Here is a 23,239-nt window from a genome sequence, read left to right as displayed (position 1 = left end):
TGGAGTTAACGCCTTAACTTTGGATTAGACGTGTTAGACATCTCGGCTGCTGCAGCTGCCGAAGACGGTTGTGCAACATGATTGAAAGCTGCAGGAGAGCCCCTAAAATTGATGCTGTAATAATCCTTACCAAAAAAACAGTTTCACACGTCACGTTACCCCGCTGGTGTTTTATTGGAGGTGTTGAGTTCAGGAGCTGAGTCATCGTCTTCTACACCAAAACTGAGGCAATGATTTATTGTCTTGTCTGTACTTGTTGTGTTGAAACAGGATGAGGGCTCAAAAAACAGAGCTTGCCTTTGACACTTGAAAAAGGCTTCAGGATTATGTTAAATCAGAAGCATTTAACAGAAACAGGAAAACAATGGGGTCGCGGAAAGGACAAGGCAAATATAAAGATCGATCTAGCCATTTTATGAATCAAAATTGGATCATTCGAATGAAGATCGATTTGAGTTAACCCAGCCCCGCTCTCTACACGTGATTATAAATGTTGATCCTTTTCCGGTGCTATAAGAGGCTTCTAGAATGGTGATGTCTCCCAATGACCTGGTGACATCATCACATGCCTAAGACCTTAGCCCTTTTTTGCTTCTTGATTAACAGATTTTTCTTTTATTACGCTGGGTGATAAAGGAGATGGCAGGAAGTAAAAGGCAAAGATCAAAGGCATGTGATGGTTGCCAACTGCCACTAAACAAAACAAAAAAACAAAGGATCCAAGGATTCTGCTCCATCCATCCATTTCAGGTATCAACCTTTATGTGCTGTACCTCTAGGAATAGGTGTGCCAAAATGGAAGTCGAAGATGATTTTACACTGATCAACTTGTTTACAAATATGACTGACGGACGTATATCAAGCGGGCAGGGATTCACCCCAGCTGCTCTGAACAGTCAAACAAGCTCAGGGATAAGCCTGCTGTCAGATTTGTCCTCAGCGGAAGACTGGATGGAGACAAACCGACTCTGTCCACAGCAAAACGGGACCAAACCCCCCATCGCAGAGACAGCTTGTATTTTTGTTCAGAGCCAAGACAATGACGAGGCCTCAGAGAGCGAGGATTACTGGCAGTCCAATGGCCCCAGGAAGTGTTTGTGCGAAAGTGTGAAAAGCCTTTGTGTCTGGGAAGATCCTATCTCAGACCACGAGGAAGAGGATGATGAGAGCCTCTATTCGATGAACTTGCTCAGCGGGTCCTCAGACCCCAACGACCCACTTATCTATCAAGCCCCGCTCGAGATTCAAAGGCCCGTCAAGGCCTCTCCAAGAGTGCCATCTCCATCTGAATGCAGTAAGAAGCGGGAGGGGCTGGACCATGCCCTCACCGAGGCCTCTGCCCCGACCTCCTCCACTTCCACCTGTTCTTCCTCCACGACCCAGAGTGGTGCTCCATGCCAAAAGGTCAGTGTCTCTTCTGTCAGTCTCACCTCTTCCAGAGGATTTCATACACTGCTTTAAATTAAAATGATAGTTTGAAAGTTTTAATGTTTAACGACAGGAAACTGATCAATAAACTATAATTTCTGTTCTTTCACTTCCTCTTCTTCTCCTTGTCATGTTCAGTTCTCTGATCATGTGGAGGAGTTCACCCTCAGCTCTGAGAACGATGGCCACGCCTCCTGGCCGGAGGCATTTAGCTTTCAAGGGCCCGACAAGGCCCCTCCGTGTGTGCCATCTACGTCTGAATGCAGGACGAAGGAGGAGAGGCTGGACAACGCCCCCCCCGAGGCCTCTGCCCCGACCCCCTCCACCTTATCTTCTTCCTTCAGGACCCAGAGTGGGGCTCCAACCAAAAATGTAAGTGTCTCTTGTGTCAGTCTCACCTCTTCCAGAAGTTTTTCATTCACGTGATTTTTATTCAATTGACAGTTGGAAGGTTTAAATGTTTATCAACAGGAAACAGAAAAAACTGTTCTTCAATTTGTCATTACTGATGGATTGATCAATCAACTAACAGTTTCTGTTCTCTCACTCCCTCTTCCTCCACTTCAGGTTCAATTCTCTGACCACGTGGAGGAGTTCACCCTCAGCGGTGAGGAGGATCGCCATGGCCCCTGGCAGGAGGCGGCCATGGACCGCTTCCGATTCCAGTGGCGCTGCCAGGAGGTGGAGACGATGATCGGCTACTGCCTGGAGCCGAAGCACCGCAGCCTGGTGTACGAATACCTCTACGCCAGTGACACACCTCCTACTCATTGTGTTACTGGAGAGAACGACGGAAAAAAAAAAGATATAAAACTTTATTGATATCGTTACAAAAAAGGTCTCGAAGTTGGAGCTATTAATACAGGAGCCGGCTCGAGAACACTCGAAGGATTGACATTGTTTTTTCATGTAGTGGTCTACTTTGCTGGTTAACTCTAAGTGAAAGATAACTAAATGTGTACGAAAATACACATTTGATGTTATTTGTTCTACTACCCTCTCTGCACCTGTATATTTCTCCTACATTCAGCCAACAGGCTCATCTGCATAATTAAACATAACATTTCAGGAGAAAATACTGTCTTGATGTTGCTCAATAACCGGGGAAGTTCCTTTTGGACTCTATTCACCTGCAGTGCCAATTGGCGAGTGTATGCCAATTATCACATTTTCATGAGTTGAGGCCTAGGTAGCATTGCACTTCGCCGCCTCGGGGACAAACTGCAGGTCTTACTGTTGTTTTCATTAGGAGATGTGGTTCTACAACCTCTTGTCAGTCCTCTCCTCTCCAGTCCTCTCATTTTTTTATTTTGTTTTGACACTGGTATCTTCCCCCAGTTTTGATCAGTGGGTCAGGTTGAACTGGTTCTGTCAGTCAAATCCAGGGCGAGCCTTCACAGCCTTGTGCTACATGCCAAGCAGATGGCAGAATGTGATTAGATAAGTATAGAGTGGCTGCTCATTATTGAAACCTGATCCACGTCCTCATTGGGTCCGGACTACTTCCTGGTGGAGTTCATCATGGACCCGGGTTCCTGATAGAGAGGCAGGCTTATTGGAATATTCCCGCCCACTCCTAGCCTAACCCCGCCCTGCCGGTGCTTCCCGGTAGAGTGGACCACACACCCACACCCACACAAGTGCGCTTCTGGATATCTACTCTCTTTTGTATGTCTGTCCCGCGTCGTTTACTTTCTTCTTGTTCTTGACGCGACATCTTTCTGCCGGGCTCTGCCTCGCCAACACAGCCGGACTGGGAGCTGTGGCCACTGATGAGACGGTCCCATTAGTGGAAAACCAGGAATTGGAGGGGAGTCGAGCCGCCGACGCACCGAAAAGACGCTCGAGGACAAGCATGACGATGACTACGGGGCTTTTCGCCGCTTTAACGTTGAGCGCCATGTTGACGGTGTCCCGCAGTGATGCAGGTAAATGCTCCTTCACATTCCTGTCATAGTCCCACCATGTAAGAGGTGAGTGGGGACAGGGCGTGAGTCATCAACAAATGACGGTTAATTGTCCCCAACCGGTAATACCCAACACGGGCATCTTTTGACAGCCCGCTGGTCTTATTCGTCTGTTTACATTCTTAAAATCTTCAATTGCTTTTTATTTTGAATATACCACTAATTTTATATTTTATATGTCTGAAGCATGTGTAGTTATTTTATTTATTTACAATGTCTCAGTGGAAGAAACATATTTTTTTGTTGTTGTAATTGTTTATTTTTTGACGTTTTTTGCATGTTTACATTTGTTGTTTGTTTCTTTGACAAAAAAAGTCACAGCAAAGTAACTCTTGGAATATTTTGCACGTTTTGTGTTGATGTTTCTTTGGGCTTCCGAAAAAGCAAAGTGAGAAACCTGACTTAATGAAGAACAGGCAGAAGGCCAAGTAAGAACAAGGAAGTGAAAAAGTGAATTAGAACGAAAAAAAATTTAATAAAAATGTAACCGTAAATAAAGGGTATGATGTATTTTTCTGTAGAAAAATACCAGTGCAGCAAAAAACATATTTCTCCACCAAATTATGATTTGTAATGTAGAAACCAGAGCCTTTAATTAGAGTGAATGTTGTTGCTCAGTAACGACCATGTTACTTTAAACCGCCTGTGTTTGGATTTGACGTGCAGGGTGTAAACTCCACTGCTCATAGCACCTTCAAGTGTTATTGATCCCATGCCAGGGAAATTCACAGCAGTGGAAAGTCAGAATGATGTAGAGAAGAGAAAACTGGAAATGGAAAAAAAAGAGAATAAAATAGGCAAATCAAATTAAAACATTTTAGAAGAGAATATGTAAGTTATACACACCTGTTTACTACAGACAGAAGTTTAATTCCAAGAGAGATGAAACTGGTTAAAATGTACTGAGACAGAAGGATTGCATCAGGATGGAAACTGTATTTGTGCATTATGTGTAATGTGACTGTAATACGCACTTAAATGGCACTTACTCATAGCACTTTGTAGTTTTGTTTTATTTTGAAGAAATTGTACTTTCTTGATTCTTGTTGTTCTGGGTCTGTACCCTCGGGGTTGAATGCACTTACTGTAAGTCGCTTTGGATAAAAGCGTCAGCTAAATGAAATGTAATGTAATGTAATAACATGTAGCATTATAAATAGGAGTATGCTATGTAACATAACGATTTAAATATTCAAATATACACTGCTTAAAAAAATGATGCAGGGAACACTTAATGGTCTCAGTATAACACCAAGTAGGGTAAACTTCAGGGATATCAATCTGTGCATTTAGGAAGCGCAAGTGACTGTGAATCAATTTCATCTGCTGGTGCAAATAAAAGTGACAACAGGTGCAACGGCGGCAAAAGCAAGACAACCCCTTAAAAGGGAATGTTTTTCAAGTGGTGGCCATAGACAGTAGCTCTCTCCTTCTCCTTCCTGACTGATTCTTCTCTTGTTTTGTGTTCTGCTCATGTCCTTGTCATCACTGGGAGCATGAGACTGTACCTGCAGCCAACTCAGGTTGCACAGGTAGTCCAGCTCCTCCAGGATGGCACATCCATACGTGCTGTTGCAAGAAGGTTTGCTGGGTCTACCAGCACAGTCTCAAGAGCATGGAGGAGAAACCAGGAGAACGGCCATTTCACAAGGAGAGCTGGACAGGGCTGTAGAAGGGCATCAACCCAGCATCAGGACCGGTATCGGCTACTTTGTGCAAGGAGGAAGAGGAGGAGCACTGCCAGAGCCCTCCATAATGACCTACTGGCTACTGTTGTGCAGGTTTCTGACCAAACTGTCAGAAACAGACTCCATGAGGTGGCATGAGAGCCCGACATCCTCTAATGGGACCTGAGCTCACAGCCCTGCACTGTGCAACTCGATTGGCATTCACCAGAGAAAACCAGAATTGGCCTGTCATCGACTGGTGCCCCGTTCTCTTCACAGATGAGATCATCATCCAGCATGACCGGTTGGGTGGTGGGTCATTGATGGTCTTCATTAGGGCTGGGGCAACGCATCAACGTAATCAACATCATCCATTATGCTTTGATTTGTGCTATGTTGGTTGTGCGGCAGTTGGCTGCCCACAGTCAAAGTGTGGACTCACCTGCAGAGCGAGCTACAAATTGCCCCAAATCATCGTTAGATTAAATCCAGTGATTGCTGGAACCACTGCAAGGCAATTATTGTGTGTTTGTTTTTTAGAAAGCCATCATTTGTTTTGAAACAGCAGAGGGTAATTTCTACTTCCTTTTTAAAATCTCCTCACACAGAATACCAGCTTCCTCCGCCAACAAACCTGTCGTACGTGTGGATCAACAAGTTTGCTGTGAAAATTTCCTGGGACTGGGAAAGGCCTGGCATTGAGTCACTAGCAGAAAAATCTAAGATCAGTTACGAACTCGTTGTGGAGCAGCCATATCCAAAAAAAATCGAGGTAAGTCTCTTAATCAAGTGTGGGAGGTTGCATGCAACAACTGAACTTGATTTCGATCTTATTTATATTTTAGACAACAAAAAGGGATGAGAGTTATAAATAGATTGACTTCAGTTTATCAATCAAATTGTATTTGTATACCCCATATTCACAAATCAGTGCGTCTCATAGGGCTTAACAAGGTGCAGAATCCTCTGCCCTTAACCCTCAACAAGAGTGAGGACAAAGTACCCAAACAAATGTGAAGACCTCAGAGAAATCCACATGTGGGTGATCCCTCTCCCAGGATGGAAGGAAGTGTAATAAAATAACAATATTTAGGACATTGATGAGAAAAGACAGTGTCATGGATAGAATCAGAGGAGCTTTTATGATAGAGGTGTTGTCAGTAATGATAGAATATGTGAGGAGGTTATATTGTTTAATCTAGTTGTAATCTAAATTCATGATCGCCTGCCACCAGGATCATAGTTGTAAGTATTGTGTTTGTACTGTTAAAATGTGATGATGTTCAAAACGTACTGAAGACATTTAAATTAAGGAACATATAAAATAACCAATACAATAATAATATAGCCCCATATAACATAATATCAAATGTGCAACATGAACATTTCAAGAAGGAAGGCTTCAGTTTGTACAAGAATCTTTTTATTTTACAATGTAAACCTGCAGTAATAAGATCAATACTATAACAATACAACCATAAGCATACAAGTCCAATGTCAGGTGTGTCAACCCTGGTGTGTAATTTAATACGACTGAACGACCCAGAACAGTTCACTCAATAAATCAGCGATGAAACAGACGTTACAAAAATACCTCAACAAATATTGATCTAAGAGGATACAACCCCCACTCCGACATCGAGGACCACGCCTTCTGGTTAGCATGTGTACAGAAAAACAATGAGGCTGGTTGGGGCGTTGTTACTGCAGCGATTACCATTATTAGGGTAATCTGCCTTTTTTTCCTTTGCACATGGTTTCAAGGTGCAATCACGTTGCATCATGGGAAGGAGTTCTAAATATCTTGAGTGCCACTTATATAAGGTTTATTGAGCTTCTCCTTACTTTTGGAGGAGTAACTGTTTTGGAAAATCTTGGCCATGAGTTCAAGGTTTTCCACGATTTGAGAGTCGGCTATTGAAAGTAGTAATAATAACTATGTATTTTAACAATTTAATACTATATCTTATATAGTAGCACAGTTTATAATTACTAGAGTCCGACCGATTTATCAGTCGGCCTGTGCAAATTGGCTAACATGAACCTTTCCAAGACATGTCGGTATTGGCGTTTATATTTGTCGGAAAGTTTTTGGAAACCTTTATTTTATAGAATCAACAATGCAGAATAAATATATAAAGGACAAACAATAAGTCATATGTCGTAAGTTCTTGAAGGAAGACGATATGTTTCAGTCGACAATGAATGCTAACTGAAGTTATCTCAGAGCAGGTCTATACCTTACTCTTACAATATTATATATACAGAAGTGCACAAGTCTTCAATGGGCAAACCCTTTTATCTGCTTGAAACCTTTAATAGAACCCGGCTCTGAGATGGCATTTGTCTGCCTCTGCCCGGTTGCTGTGAGAGAGAAAGGGAAAGAGGATGATAAGACGTGTGTCAGCGAACTGTCATCATCCCTAAAGTAAAGGTTGGTTTTGTTTCTTTGTCTGTGAAGCTCTTGGATTCGAAAAGCCACGTCGAGCATTGTATCACAGAGAACGGGGATTCTGATCATTGCAAGTTCACTGTTCATGCAAAGTTCCACGAAGAGACCTGCAATGGTTGCAATCATAGCACAGACGTGACTGAAACCGCTAGAAGAGAAGAGCCACGAGGTGAGTGCCAGAAAGTGGAAGGTAAACATAATGGGGATTTCGTATTTCGATGCACGGTCCAATGTATTCATTGAGATGCATTAGAACCAGGCTTGAATTCTCTCCATGCACTGTATGTATGTGACGCCTTTGTTCTTTTGTCCTGCACAGTTGAATTGGTGAAGGATTTCAAATGTCTCTATACAACAGAGGGATTCAACTGTTCATGGATCCCAGTGGATCCGTATCTGAACCTGGAGTTAAGCTATAGGTGAGAACATGTATACAATATGTCATTTTGCTTAATTTTCATGATTGTCAACACTAAAACATTAACGGCCACAATGGTTGTATGTCCAAACACAGAGACCATCTTTAGCAATACAATAGAAAAAAGAACCACACACATATCTATAAACCTGTAGACACACCAAATAAAACTAATTAATTCAGTATTAAAGTTGATTGAAATTACAATGTCAGCTGACTTTGAGAGGATTCAGGGGCTTTTAATGTGACAGGTACTTGTTCTATTTCAACCAATATCTATCCACGTGATTTATTAATCCTAGAAGACATTTTCTCATTGGCCGCTTACCCTCAAATTTGAGAGAACCACACATGTGCCAGAGGGAAATCCACTTGTTTCCACTCTCTAAAAGTAACTCCTCTGAACCAACTTAATTGCCGTGTGAATCTAGTCCCTCCAGGAGTTGGGAGGTTGCTTAAAGGGGATGGATTCCCTGATGACATACAGACTAGGTGTGTAGGGAATATGTTCTGCCTATGATTTGTTTTATATTTCGCTATAAATAATATTTCTCTGCAACATCAGGGTATATATGAAAAATCTTGGTATCTATGAGACGTCTGCAGCTGTATGAGCATCAGAATTGATGTTACCAGGTCACAATAAAGGGGGGGGATGGAAAGTTTTTTCCCGAAATCAGCATTTTTCAACTGAAACGCAGTAGTATGGCTGTCACCTGAGATGAAAGCATTTAGCCGTTGAGTTTTAATGAAGCACGGACAGATTTGATGATGTCATAGGATTCATTGGCGGCAGAAGATGTCGGAATATATAACACTGGCACAAATGAGCTCTCCCTACCTGCCAGATGAGATGCATTCACACTGCAGCCCTCCATCCTTTCTCCTACGGGCTCGTACGGTCTGAAAGGTGGTGATGCCGAGTGATGCCTCACTAACAAAAAAACACATGAACATTGATACCCTGATACTTCATTACCGCTGATCCCGCTCCATGTGCAAGGCATTTTCATTCTTAATTCAAGGCGGGCAGTGTTGTAAATGAGACCTATCTTAATACTTGAAAGCATCTAGTGGCGACTGCAGGAATTGCGGCGTCCAAGGCCCCCCTTCAAAATAGTGAGGACTAACGCCGGGTTCACACCGGACGGGGAAGCGACGCCGAAGCGAGGCGTAAGCGCTAATCCCTAGAGCGCCGGCGCTTGGCGGTTCACACCGGGCGCGGTAGTGAAGCCGAAGCGCCGCTGTTATCAGCCTGCAGTAAAAACGGCCTTTCATATTTTTTTTCAAGCATAAACTTACTTGTTGCTCCAAAATTAACTGCAACAGCGTCCCAACATGTGTCCTTTTTAGTCTAGCCTTTATACAACATGTTACGAGGATCATACAATTCACTGCACTTCTCCAATTCAATTATTAATTTAATATCCTCCATGTTGAAGAACTTTACTGTTTGCTCCGTAAAAAATCGGGGGTCGGGGGTAAATTACGTATTCTCCACTCAAGCCCATGTGGAGAATACGTAGCCCCCCCCTCTCTCTCTCTTTTTATCTGTATCACTGCTTGTGTGGCTGTAGTGGATGGGCAGAGGGGGACATTTAATAATGTGGTCGGTAAAAGTGGTAAAATTAAAACTCCTGGACAACAGAAGGTGAATACAAATTATGGGATGCATATTTGATAATTAATCTCACATAAAATATGTCAATACCGAAACGATCGTTGCACGGCGCGAGGCAGCCGCGGCGCAACGCTACGCTTCAGCGTCCGGTGTGTTCAGCACAACGATTTAACATGGGAGTGGATGGGAGCCAGAGGATTGGCGCTGCGCTTACGCCTCGCTTCGGCGTCGCTTCCGCGTCCGGTGTGAACCCGGCGTAAGCCGGTAAAGATCCAAACCAAAGCAACTCTTTGTGGTTCAACTGACATTTCTGCCGACCTCATTTCTCACCTCTCTGTTTCTCATTTCAGGGCTTGTGCCTCAGATCCCAACAACAATGAAAGTTTGAAACCATGTAATCGACCTTACAGCACTGGAGAACGGAAGGGTTGTTACTGGTCTTGGCCAAGTCTTGGACGAGCACAAGTCTTGGACGATCCCGATATCTGCATTTATATTGAGTCTGAAATTGGATGGCACTACTTCAAACCTATAATCGGTTAGTTTTATCTCCAAAAGAAATTAATATCGATGTCATTAGATCTGACAAAAATATATATAAAAGATCTTCCGACCTCCCCAGGACCAGCTTCACCTGTCTTGACGATCACAGAAGACCACAATCACCTCAAGTTGACATGGTCATCTCCAGAGATCCAAAACAACTGTATTTGGATCTACGAATTGTGCTACAGAGAATGCGATAAGTCCGAAGTAAGTTGTCCCCGTTTTCTCCCTGTCTTAAATAATGAGGTTTTGTATTTGACATACATTGACATATTTATCTGGTGCAAATACCACAAAAGAGAAGTCTGCAGTACAAATATTTTCTAAATCTACACGTGTGTGTTTTAAGCCAAACATTTAAATTCAGACGACTGCATCATATTCCATTTGGGCTACATACTGAAGTTTCAAACTGTCCTTAATTTGTGTGTGCGTGATTTTTTTTTCAGCAATGCCGGAACCACACCCACGAGCTCTCAGACCAGAATGAAACGCTCTCGCCCCAGAATGAGATGCTCTACAACCGAGACTGCCGGTATGAGTTCCGGTCCAGATTGAAAACCAGCGGAAATTGCCCGAAACTAGTCAGCGACTGGAGTGAAATTGTAACTCATGGTAACCAATCAACTTTATTACACTGCTTTCAAAAGTTGTACAACGAGAATTACTGCACATATAAGGCTTTTATTAGACATGGGTCTTTGGAGAATTCACCCTCTCGCTCATGGGGATCTCCTGCTGTGTTCTCACATCAGTTTGAAGACGGTGATGAACACGCTAATATAATAATAATACATTTTATTCATACAGCACCTTTTCTACTTAAAATGTAGCTCAAAGTACTGTGCAATAAAATCAGAGCCATGAAATAAGATAGCTCAATGGAGCAAAGAATTAGGAATAGTTTTTTAAACATAAAACTAGCAGAAGGTTTAATAAGGAGAAGTTAAATAAAAAGGAGAATTAAAACAATGGCAAGATAGATAAAATTAATTAAAAAAAGATCTTAAAGCTATCAACAGAGGTAGCTTGTCAGATGTGTAGCAGGAGTTTGTTCCAAATCTTTGCTGCATAGCATATGGGGCACTCATAACTGGTCCAATCATATGTTTCTGTCATTGGTCTTAATTTAATAAAGTAATAGTAGTACATGAATAATGTAAAGACATACGCAAGTGTCGGTGGTGAACCTCCTGTTCACTTCCAGTTAATGCGAGGGAGTGGGTGAATAAAACATTTGCTTCCTGTGGTAAAGGACATACACTGTGGTGAGTTCATCTTGGGTAAACTTTGACCCGCAGTATTCCCTTCGGGTTAGAGGCTGTGGGCATTTGGGGCTTTAGTTAAATTGCTGACTTGAGGAATACGTTGTAAAATTGTCCTTAAAAGCTGACACGTGTCTGTTGCTCTCCACAGGTGCCAACAAGACTCCTGACCAGACGCTGCCCCTGGTGGCCATCATTATCCCCATAATTTTGTTCGTCTGCATCCTTCTGGCCTGCTACTGCTTCAGAAGGTAGGTTTGACAAACAGAACTGAAGACATTAAATTGTAACGTCTGTAGATGGTGCTAGGTGAAACTCGCAGTGTCCATATTGCTTTATGCTGAAGCCCGCGACCTGTTTTGAAGAGTGGGATGTCGCTGCACATGCTTTCATGAAACGGTACTTGAGATCTGCGACTATGAAGACCTTCAATTTAGTGTTATTTGTATAGTGCCAAAGCAGAACATATAGAATCTTGTTATACCTCTAAGAGAGACGGTACAAAATTATCGATACAAAAATGTAAATCTGCCTTGACTGATTGGGGGGGGGAAGGAGAGAGAGACCTGGAACGGTTGGGTAATCATATTTAAACTCTGTCTTTCTGGTTGTTAATGAAAAAAGTGTTGCCCCTGCTCCCAAGAAGAAGAAGAAATTCACTTTATCAAAAAGGAACAGTCAGTGAGATTATTGCAACGCCTGAGCTTTGTGCAATAGGAGGTCAGTTGCTAGACGACATACAGAGCTCACATGTGTGACTAACGTATGTCAATGAAATTCCCTAGAACATGAAGGAACATGACTGAAACCTAATAGACAAGCCACTGTTACCCGCAACCCAATTTTACTTTGTTGGGTTTCTGCCAAAAGCTGTGCGGCCTTTCCACGAAAGTAACCGCGTATGTTCTCATTAACCTCGATGGGTGTGTTTTAATGTGTGAACTGAAAGTAGGAATTTTCAAAATATCTGCCAAACCCACAACCTCAGATACTGTAGGTGTGTAGAGCTAGAACGGATGAATAGAGGCAGAGAAATGTGACTCATGCACTGTCATGCACGTTTTTTTTTTTCACATCAATAATATAAAGCAAGCCTTCAGTTCAGATTTGTATCTGTTGGGCAAACACTACACGGCCTGTCTCCGAATCAAATCATGTTTGCACAAGTTGTTGAGATCAGAAAAACTGAAGAAAAATTTCACCAATTAAAAAAATAAATAAACAGGTGCTTGATTGAACGTGGTACATTTTATGTTTTGGTCATGAAATTATTTTGTGCTGGTTGCTTTAACTCGCTGGTGTGTTTTTTTTTTTTTTTGTGTTCTGTAGGCACAGCGACATTATTTGCCCCAACATACCCGATCCCTCGGCAATATTCAAAGAAATGGTGAATGGAAACAGAGAGCATAACAAAGCAGAACAGAAGGTATTTATTTCTATATTGTCCTCATTAAGATCGGTGGGCTCTACTCACCTGTTTTCTCTGCCTCCACTCATCACTCATTACACTGTTGTGTTTTTCAGCCATTCGAAAATGTGTACACGCCCATGCCAGAGGACGTCGAATCCTGCAAAGTCACCCTCATAAACCAAAGTGGCGCGCTGCAGCCAAACTCCTGACAGGCGCCCCCACACCGTCTTTCCTCGGGTGGTGAGATGTCGGGGGAGAAATTTAATACACCGCATGCCCACCTGCACCTGCGACCTGCACCCATTGGACGATAGCAACTGTCCGTCACAATGTGTCCATGCCCGTGCTTGATCGTCTATTCGACTCTAAATGGGACGATAATTTATAAAACGAGCTTTGTGATGCATTGAAGAAGACTTGTAGTTATTGATTGAGACCTACAATCGTTTTCTCCCAGACCTCTATGGGAACTGAAGTCTTTTTGCAAGCAGAACAGGGGAGTCGCCCCTTTGTTAGTCAGAATACGGGTGTTTGGACTCATCGCTGACATGTGAAATAACTTAACACCAGACTTAAAAGCTTCTTTTTTTCTGTCCTCTGATTGAAGCATCGATTCTGTAACTGTTGTACGTTTTACAAATGAGCTCTGCTGTACTTGTTCTGTACTGACCTGAGCACAGTTCTGTACCACTCTGACCCGCTGGAGGGTGGCAAATACAAGGACCTAAGCTGCTATTAAGGTAGTCATGGTAAGGAGTGATGATGAAGACAACTCAATCGTTCGAGGGTTATTATGTTTTTCGGGCATTAAGCCTTTTTTTCGATGGAGCAGAGTGTGGGCATGAAAGCGAGAGAGGGTGGGAAATACATGTCAGGCTGAACCCCCGCAACTCAAGCCTCCTCGTTCGTCAAAAGACCAATAAGCTGTGGACACCAGAGGAACACAATGAGAGAGCTTGTCAAACCTGTTGAGGCCATAGGAGGAAGACAAGGGTTCTGACCGAGTGTGTGTGCGTGGATTGGAGGACTGCAATTGGGCCAGGGGGAGCTACTGTACATTAACTGGACACTTTCCGGCCAGTAAGAGGGGCTGCCGTATCCCCGGGGACCCGCTGTTCAGATGCCTGCCACCAGGGCAGCTCGACAACAGGCAGCAGGCAATCTCCTCTGAGCAATGGACTGTGACGTAAAAGCCGCCTAGTGAGGGAGTAATGTCTCAATATGTCTAAGGCATGATTACAAACACTGTTTTACATGGAACTGATCAGGACAGTGCCCTTGTGTTTATGCTGTAATTCTTAAGAACAGACTTTCCTAATGTGAAATGTAATAGGTGTGGCTACAGTGGAGATGTGAACACATCTAATCCCTGTCAGTCTCTCAAAAGGAAGTACACTGTGTTGTCAGTCAGGAGACCAACAGACTTGCGTGAACTTTGCCCGCAGAGGCTCATGTCTCTGCATAGAGTCCACATGACTTGCACACTTGGGGACGGACATAACAACGTTCTTACATATGTCGATGTGATTTGTCGTTTGAAAATATTACTTGTGGTGTTACTGGTCATTTTTTCCATCTTTGAACACAACTTTCAACATTGTTTTTGGGCAAGAGAATTGTGTGTGAATTCAACTTGATTACAACATGCCTGTCAGCTCTAATAATGTTGTGTAATTATTCTGTCTGCTACACACCCAAAGTGCCACATCACCATTAGTTTCCTTTATTAATACCTTTCTAACACGTACACATTACATGTGATATTCACATCATATTGTATAATATTGTGAAACCATACTTGTTTACATAGATATATACCTTTTTAATATTCATTTATGGGCGAATGGGCTTAATTTTGATAGCAATTTTATAGTCTTGATGACCACTCAACACAGTATACAATACAATTTCGTCCTTGAAACACACACCCATGTGTGCAGCATTTTGTTTAACACACATCACCCACACACTGCCAGCACAGACACAGCACCCAGGGATCCAACCAGTGACCTTTTTCGTTACGGGGTGACCCACTGTACCTCCTGAGCCGCAGCTGCCCCCATATAATGTTTACTGTATGCTATACCTGCCCATGTATTTGTATTGAATGGAGAGGCGGTGGACTAGTGGCAGAAACTTGGACTATGGGCAGAAAAGGTCTCTGCTTCGACTCCACGGAGAAACAACAAAAAGACGAACCTGGATTGATCTGTCCAAAAATCTAAGTGAATTCTCCCTACCCTGTCTAGTGCCCCTGAGCAAGGCACCGTACTCCCCAAACATCTGCTCCCCGTGCCGTACATGGCTGCTCACTGCTCTTGTGTCCTTCACCGCATGGGTTAAAAGCAGAGGTTAAATTTCCCTACCTGCATGAGTGTGCCTGTGCGTGTTTGGGATAAATAAATGTATCTTAATCTTAATATTAGTGTATTGGACTATATATATGTGTGTGTGCATGTTTCCAGCATTAACACTGACCTTGTCTGGACCTGTAGACCTCATGACGGCCAAAGCCTGGTCCAACTGAGGCAAGGCGTCATTTCTGGCCTTCTGGTTAAAGATAATGGTAAAATGTGAATTGTGGGTAGGTCAGGGTTAGGCATGAATTTGTCATGATTAAGGTTACAGAGAGAAGATTTAGATAAAGCTCTCTACAATGAATGATAGTCAATACAAAGTCCTCATAAGGACAGCTGCGTAAACGTATTCCCTTTTTAATTGATGAGCAACATATAGTGTGGCCCAATCGGTAAATAGTCTTTCAGATGTAATCCACAATATAACACGGAAAGCTTGCTTCTAAAATGAGAAACATTTTCGGCATGTTGAAACCCAATTGTATAACAGGATGTTTAGCCACTTATGGTATATGTGCACGTAGCCATTCTAGCTTATAATTTAAACTTAATCTCTGTACAACCGTGATGACATTTTTATCATGTATTTTTTTTATTATTATTATTATCATTAAAGCCTTCACAGCTGTGCATTATCTTAAACTTCTTAACTTATCTTCTTATGTAGTGTTTTCTAATCTCAGGTTGTCTCATCTGATCTCATCCATAACATGAGGCTTGTTGGTGTGTGTGCCCAGTGTGTTCATATAAAACCATTGCTCACAGCTCTTGCTACGTGTGTCCTGAGTTTCCCAGCGAGAAAAACGGGAAGTTCTCCACCCAGCACCGGCCTCCAAACCCTGCCCACATAAAGGTCGGAGCCAGTGACTCAGCCGGGCACTTGAGTTCCGCTGTTGTCTCGCTCGAGGGCGAATGTGAAGGTCTCGGGCGAGCGAGCGAAAAAGAAACCATTGAGAGACTGGGTGAACAGAGAGAAGATGACCGGGATGACTGGGAGTTTGTCCCTGTTCCTGATAGCTCGCCTCTTCCTGACGGTGGATTCCCAGACGGGTAAAAACACACTCTGCTATCGATGCCTCTGTGATTCAGGATGAGCCAGTATCCCGATTTAACTATTTATAAAACTTTACAATCCTTTCTAACTGAGATCGCGATGAATCCAGATTTGCCTGTAGACAAAGGAACCCGGTTCACTTGTTAGAATATATATTTACCTTTATATATCCAGGTTATAAGGGGCCGTGTTCGCACCGTTCACTAAAACTCACCAAACCAGAGTTGCCCTCAGTAGAGTATATGGAGGACCAAAAGTGCCAGAATTGAAAAAGTGATTTAATAAACAAATTAATAGTAGATAATGAAGTAAATGCTAAAAGACATGCAGTTGTGATGAATGAGGTTATATATGTAATTCTATCTTGGATATTATATAGATAACATACCTCTACAATCATTTTTTTATCCCTACATTTATTGAGTTATTTGTGTGTTATTCACATATTTATTGATTTCTTCATTTTATTTTGGAAGTCCTTGATCATAGCCCAGTAGCCTCCTGAAAGTACAACAACCCTAAGGGTCCAGTGTGTAGGGTATAGGTGCGTGCGTGTCCGCTACTGTGTAGCTCTGGTATTTACTTGAGTACAAGGGACTTCTTTCATACAAGGTAATGATCACATTTGTGGCCATATTCAAATCAAACCCTATATGTAAATACATTGTGCTGCAGTAGCAACTCCTCTGCAGAACATGATGTGGAACTGAGAAGCTACATATTGTGCATTGTGTATAGAAATTTATATTAATTTGAATAATGTGCATTAGATAGAAAACATTGCACAACTGCCCTTCTTTGTGTATATTTATTTCTTGTACATTCAGCCTTTAACAGAAATAACAAATAAGACACTTCCTAAGTGGTTTTTTTTTGGAAGATATCAGGTTGGTAGATCTTGGGCTCGAGAAGGTTGTGGACCACTGCTCTAACATGATTTTCTCAGTCACACATTTGTTGTAGATACATTTACAGCTGGCCAAAAGCTTACACTCTCATTATTCCATTTTTAAATTGGATAGATTCCTATTTTTATTTGGTTCCGCACTAAATCGCACCTGCTCATTTCCACCAACCCCCTTACGGTATCTGAAACTTTTCAGATTCGGGTGTAATTCTCTGAGGAATCAACAAAATGGGTTAAAAATTTCCTCTTTTCTGGATCCGCCCCCTGATCCAGATCCACGAGCCAAGATGGAATTGGCTCTTTCTTGAACCCTAACACATCCTTGCACCCAGCTTCATGGTGATCCGTCTTAACATAGTTTGGCTGGGGAAGTCAGGATACTAATGTGCATGTAAACACACTCATTGTTGACACATTTCTAACATGTTGATTTTGGGCGAGATAGTGATGTTCTTGAGTGCCGGCTGTCTGACCTTAATTTATTTAAAGCCATGAATGTACCACACCGAAAATAATATCAAAAATCGTTTACCTCCAGGGGCGTATGTAGGAATTCTTCTATGGTGATGGAAACTATGTTTAGTGCGAATTTTCTACAAAATGCAGTTGTGCATACACAGGAAGTGATCGAGACCCTGCTGAAACCCTATGTTATGAGCTTTCTGTCTTTTTCTCCTTCTCCACTTGAGGCCCAGTGTTACCACCACAGAATCTGTCCCTGCACTGGATCGAAGACTTCAAAGCTAGGTTGACCTGGACACTACCACAGCACTCAGGGACGAACTGCACCTATATCGTGCAAATAAACAATGAATATAAAGATGTGAGTTCCCATGGGTCTCTCCATTTTGTAAATTATTTTTCTTTTTCACGAGAGTATTTATGAACACAACTCATTTGAATCTAAACGAACTGACATTTCAGATGGGCAATGATATTGGCCAATGCGAGCCTTACACAGCCATATCGGTGTCAGTGTTTATGTTTGCCGATATGAAGTGCCATGAAGTGGTGTTTTTGTGTGTGTTTTTTGAAGACTGTCGCTTCTCCTCCCTGGACCGCCTCCCTGGATGAAAAAGGATTTCAGAATCTGTCCGTTCAAACTGTCTGTGGTGAAAGAAAAAGCAATTCAACTATCCTCATGTATCCAGGTTTGCTCCCTTTGCTGCCCTGAATTTCAATGCTCCTGAGTACACAAAAAAATAGGCCAAAGCTTCTGAGCAATATTTTGACTGGATTCATGTGTGTTTGCTCCGCACAGAGATGGTGAGGAATGTGAAGGGCTACTGGTACCCTGCAGAAAACGCTAGTGTCTTCTGGGAGCCAGTCGTTCCCAGGACAGATGTTGGTTTTTTCTATCGGTATGTGTCGTTTGTCAAGGCCCACGCCAAATATGGTTATTGAGTGTTTTATATACATGGCGGACTCCCATCTCTAGCCAAATTCAGGACATAGTGTCCGTAGTTTTCCTGACAGAAAAGGACTGTTGCTATCTTTCATAAAACTAACCAGCTTCTGGCCGTCGAGTCAGATATAAGAGTGGTTCTCATCAAACCTCTGGCAAGAAAATGAGGCGTTTGTCCCAAAAATGTTGAGCTATTTAATTAAATGTATCGAACAGTGTATGTGTGTGGTCTCCTCTCGGCCAGGTCTGTCTGACTTGTAAAATAGAAGCAAAACTGGGAAGATTTAAAAGTTCATTTCTATTGTTAATTAGCTTTTTGGGTGATTTCAGGATCAGTGTGCAACATGAAGGCTAACCGTTTGTTCTGTCTTGTTCCAAGATTGATAAACCAGGATGGTACTATGTCTTTTTATGACCCCCCTGCGCCCCTGCGAGAGTGCTCGTCGTACAGTTTCACCGGAGGCGTCAGGACCGGCTGTGAGCTGCAGGTCAACCTCAAGCAGAGCATTGATATGTTGTTCAACGGGACGGAGAACAAGACGCTGTTCAGGAACACCTTCCGGATGAGACCGCTAGATCATTTTACTGGTAGGTTGACCAGTGCTAATTTGGGATGAGGAGTTGTGCGGAGGAAAGAATTGTGTAGCAATATGTTACACTTCCTCATTCAATCCAAGAAGTTGCTCTTTGTTCTTTCTTGGAAATGTAATAGCAGTACGTTTCTGAGAGAATTTGTTTGTGTGTGTGTGTGAGTCTTTGTGTGTGTATATATATATATATGGTTATTGTTGTTGTGTCATGCCCCTCTCTGCACAGTGAAACTGCCTCCCCTTGAGTGGACAGTAAAAAAGACTGGGAATAAATTCAACATCAGCTGGATTACTCCTCGCACCAGAGATTATTTTAAGCAGTTCGTGCTTAATTACACTGAGTGTGAGACATCAATGGTAAGACATGCCAGATTAAGCCCATTTATTTTATCCAAGAACTCAATAGGTGCCATCAATAATACTAATAACATGTAATAATTTCAATCTTAGAAGCAACTGGATGCCTCATTAATTACTTAATATTGATATTAAAATGCCTCTGAAGTTCAATCATTTTAATATTTAACTTTGCAACTCATCTATGTTTAGGAGCTTATCCGTTCACCATATGAAAAGTTATATTTCAGTCATATTTCAGTCTTTCTGATCAATATATCTATGTGTTTGCTCTCCTTCACTCATCTTCCTTGCCTTTGTTGTGATAATGCTATGTTTCTTAGTGCATTACCACTAAGATAAGATAAGATAAGATCATATTTGAATATGCAATATTATAGCAGTAACATGCAATACTTAAGTTTAAAGAGATAAACACAATATAGACAAAAGTATAAATGGAATAAAAACTATGATAGACTGTGTAGAAAATAAAAAAGTGAATGGATTACACATGAATCGTTGTAATGCACAGACGGAATGAATATTGCACAGTGAAGAACTTGATCCTCGCAGTGCTGCCAGGCTTCTCCGGGGGAGAGAGAGCTGTGTGTTGTAGAGCGTTAATGTGAACTATGGGGACATTGTGTACATTATGTCATTTTTATGACATAATGTAAATTGATATGTGAGTAATTAACCGCCATAACAATTATGTCTTCTTTTTCCCACAGTCTAAACCGATAACAGATAAAGATAAAACAACAACTGAGCTGACCGTTGTCCCACACTGTCCGTACCGCATGACGATGCAAGCTGTGTACATAGGAGATATCTGGACCCCGGGGACTGAGGAGAAGTATTTCGGTATGGTCATCTATCTGCTTGAAGTTAGAAAAGGCACTGTGTGAAACTTAACAAAGCCAAACAAGACTGCATGCCTGTCTATCTGTTATAACAGAAGAATAGAAGGAAAAACCATGTAGTATATATATATATATATATATATATATATATATATATATATATATATATACTTACTAATAAATCATCACGAATAGGTCATTACCATAAAATGGCTTTGATATAATTTCTTAGGACAACTATTAATCTGTTGTGATATGCTATATCTAGCAATATTAAAGATTCACACCAGCATTCACTGGGCACTGTTTTGTGCAAGACCTGGGCTGTTCTTTTTCACCAAGATCCATTAATTATTCCCTGGGAATCAGTAAAAAGGTCATAAATAATAAAGAAAGAAAATAAAAAGAAATCCTGGCCCCTTGGTGGGGATCCGGGACAAAATATAGTGAGGCCCACGTCCCATCGTCCCACCAAGTTTCCTGGAAATCCGTTCAGTACTTCTTGCAGTCACCTGCTGACGAACACAGGGGGTGAGGAACTATGGAACTGCTTAAAGCCACTGTGTGTAGGATTTTCAAAGTGCTGCTGCCATCTACAGGCGGTTTTAGGAAGGATTCTGCGACAAAGATTCCTTCTGCATTCGTGTAGTAAAGTTTGGTTTGATTTGTTATTTGAAACGTTAAGCACTGTTGCCTTGTAAGTCTCCCTCAGCATATAGTAACATTGTCGATGTGTGTGCGTGCAGATGCAGAAACCGATCCTAACAAGTTGCTGTATGCAGTCATCCTCATCCCATTGATGTTTGCTGGCCTGACAGCCCTGACCTTTGTGTGTTGCAGGAAGCACATAGGGTCTGTATATACGTTTTCCTCCGATACTATTGTTTCCTGTCTCTTTATTGATTGGTTTTGACTGTGATATTTCAACTCTTAATTCACAGGAAAAATAATCGCATCTTCCTTAAAGTGCCTCAACCTCGGGACTTCCTCACAGATATTTCTGACAACAACAACAAGGTGAGGTTGACTCCCTGATTGTCCGATCTCCTGGGAGTATTAAAGGGATAGAAGGGTGTTTAGGAAGTATGCTCATTTGCCCTGACAGGTGAGGAGGTTGACCTTAAGCTAGGTGTTAAAATCCCAAAACCGTACCTCATCTGTGTTGGTTCTTTTGGACATAGTCAGGTTTTTTGCTAAACTAAGCTTTAATACACAGTTTTGTGTTCGTCTCAGTGGCGTATCTATGTTTTTTCTATATCAGGGGCCATAAAGGGGCCACAATTTAAACAGAAGGGACAATTCTATGTCCGACATCCGTGCACAAGTCCTGATTCAATAAGTTAGTCATCCCTTGTGTTCTGTTAGCTTTATAGCTTTGAGTCATTTGTAGGAGTTTTCATTTCTCAAAGGAAGTTGTCCTGGTCTCTACAATGATGGGCTTTTTAAAAGCCACGCTGAGTTTTGTTTCCTTTGAAACCCCCCAACCTTTCTCCTTCTTTTCTTCTCAGAGCACTGCTTGCAATCTGTACTACCCAGCCGAGGAAGAGAACTGCAGGATCTCACTGGTGTTGGAGCCTGAAATCGGCTAACGGGAAGACGAGTGAAAGTCTCCTGAGCTCCTGTTGAACCGGCTAAAGAGGAAAATGGGAGACTGTGCTGTTGAAGAGGAGGCGTCTGCTGGTCAGAACGTGGAGCAAGCTTTTTTATTGGCTCGTCGATGAGGTGTGTCAAAGAAAGTTTTTAGTCTTAGAACATATGACCCCACAGTCATGCAGCAACCCCGGCAGCAGCAGCTAGAGTTCATCAGATCTTTAGGGTCTCAACAACCGGTCGTTCTGCAGCGACACATTTGCATCCAATAAATTCACTTTTTCCCGATTGTTTGCGCATTTATTAGTTATTGTTAGAAAAACGTTGGCATCAAATGTAGCTGCTACCTGAATGTGTGATCGATCAGCGCTGGTGCTTGACTGATTGAGATTGTTTCCAATCTTAATGTATTTATATGTGTAGACTTAAATATAAAGAGCTAATAAATCAGAAAGCTTGGCTCAGCGATGGGCTGCAGAGCTGCTTTTCCTTGACAATTTGTCGTCCCATTGTGTCTTTTCTTCTTCCACCCGCATTCTGTCTCTTGTGTCCTTTTCCTCACGGCTGTGTGTCTTTGCACCAAATCCAGAACACAGTCTTACAATGAAGAAACACACGTTTACACGCCGGAGCAGATAGGCTTAGTTTTTGTGACATAGCAAAAGATGATCAAAGTTCCCACAGTTAAAGATCGTTGCCCGATCAGGAAGTTCACTCTAATGGTTGCATTGACTTTCACAAGTTTAAACGATTTTGCAATGTCTACTTCTGCAAAAGACGACGGTGAGTAGTCCCATTTTCAACTGTTAAGATACTGTGTCGTCTAACGATTGGAGAATACATTTCAGACTCGTGCATATGCTTTCAATAGACACAGTGCGATGCTGGAAGGAAACATGCTTTTACTGTGAAGTTTCACTTCTTCTCACTGAAACCTACAGAGAACAAGTTATACCAAAGTAGTGTTTCTGTTCCTGAGTATTTCCCATCCCTGTCTCTTCAGCCTTGTGGTTACAATACAATTTTACGCAAGGGTTATTGCATTCATTATTGCATCACATTGCACACATCATGTCACAATAATGATAAGCTATCTTGGTGTCAGAAGGTCAAAAACCATCTGTGCAACAAATAATTAATATTTAACATTAAAAACAAATTGAAAACAACCAATTACACCATGAGTAAAATAAAAAATAAAAATCGAACTATACAATGCCTGTTAGATTTAAAATTCAGAGCCACAGGTACATGTTGGCAGAATCATATTAGATACACTGGACTGATTACACATGATCACAAGACTGGTTTGCTTTAAGCTTTCTAAGATAGAGAATATTGTTTCCTAAATCAACATGT

The 23,239-nt window shown here is 41.9% G+C and overlaps 2 protein-coding genes across 3 annotated transcripts; both read left to right on the top strand.

Annotated features, from left to right (window-relative positions):
- Positions 1-95: 95 nt before the first annotated feature.
- On the top strand, positions 96-15,195 carry LOC133949795 (interleukin-13 receptor subunit alpha-1-like). The gene is made up of 12 exons (XM_062383785.1): positions 96-1,404; positions 1,567-1,800; positions 1,996-3,356; positions 5,671-5,834; positions 7,524-7,683; positions 7,834-7,933; positions 9,904-10,091; positions 10,176-10,306; positions 10,549-10,714; positions 11,516-11,615; positions 12,694-12,790; positions 12,889-15,195. The coding sequence occupies exons 3-12, from the start codon at positions 3,284-3,286 to the stop codon at positions 12,982-12,984; spliced, it is 1,275 nt and encodes a 424-aa protein (XP_062239769.1). The 5' UTR covers positions 96-1,404; positions 1,567-1,800; positions 1,996-3,283; the 3' UTR covers positions 12,985-15,195.
- Positions 15,196-16,004: 809 nt separating this feature from the next.
- On the top strand, positions 16,005-22,377 carry LOC133950216 (uncharacterized). Of its 2 annotated transcripts, XM_062384462.1 has the most exons (10): positions 16,005-16,182; positions 17,783-17,916; positions 18,130-18,244; positions 18,355-18,454; positions 18,878-19,086; positions 19,315-19,445; positions 20,159-20,291; positions 21,037-21,142; positions 21,232-21,307; positions 21,799-22,377. In XM_062384462.1, exons 1-10 carry the CDS (start codon positions 16,110-16,112, stop codon positions 21,877-21,879), a joined length of 1,158 nt encoding a protein of 385 aa, XP_062240446.1. In that variant the 5' UTR covers positions 16,005-16,109; the 3' UTR covers positions 21,880-22,377. The 2 variants fall into 2 exon arrangements, with proteins under 2 accessions (XP_062240446.1, XP_062240447.1); XM_062384463.1 differs by lacking the exons at positions 17,783-17,916; positions 18,130-18,244 and having other exon boundaries at positions 16,007-16,182.
- The last annotated feature ends 862 nt before the right edge of the window (positions 22,378-23,239 follow it).

The sequence above is a fragment of the Platichthys flesus genome, chromosome 24, assembly GCF_949316205.1.
Source record: "Platichthys flesus chromosome 24, fPlaFle2.1, whole genome shotgun sequence".
In the NCBI taxonomy this organism is placed as follows: domain Eukaryota; kingdom Metazoa; phylum Chordata; class Actinopteri; order Pleuronectiformes; family Pleuronectidae; genus Platichthys; species Platichthys flesus.
Note: the sequence above shows the minus strand (reverse complement) of the source record. Positions and strands in the feature narration are given on the sequence as shown.

What these genes read in the sequence shown, in the direction of transcription:
- LOC133949795 (XM_062383785.1), top strand. Translation starts at nt 3,284, where the DNA reads ATGACGATGACTACGGGGCTTTTCGCCGCTTTAACGTTGAGCGCCATG. An exon ending in CTACTTCAAACCTATAATCG is followed by an intron (nt 10,092 to 10,175) that starts GTTAGTTTTATC and finishes CGACCTCCCCAG; the next exon opens with GACCAGCTTCACCTGTCTTG. An exon ending in GAGTGAAATTGTAACTCATG is followed by an intron (nt 10,715 to 11,515) that starts GTAACCAATCAA and finishes TGCTCTCCACAG; the next exon opens with GTGCCAACAAGACTCCTGAC.
- LOC133950216 (XM_062384462.1), top strand. Translation starts at nt 16,110, where the DNA reads ATGACCGGGATGACTGGGAGTTTGTCCCTGTTCCTGATAGCTCGCCTC. An exon ending in TAAACAATGAATATAAAGAT is followed by an intron (nt 17,917 to 18,129) that starts GTGAGTTCCCAT and finishes TGTTTTTTGAAG; the next exon opens with ACTGTCGCTTCTCCTCCCTG. An exon ending in CTGAGTGTGAGACATCAATG is followed by an intron (nt 19,446 to 20,158) that starts GTAAGACATGCC and finishes TTTTTCCCACAG; the next exon opens with TCTAAACCGATAACAGATAA.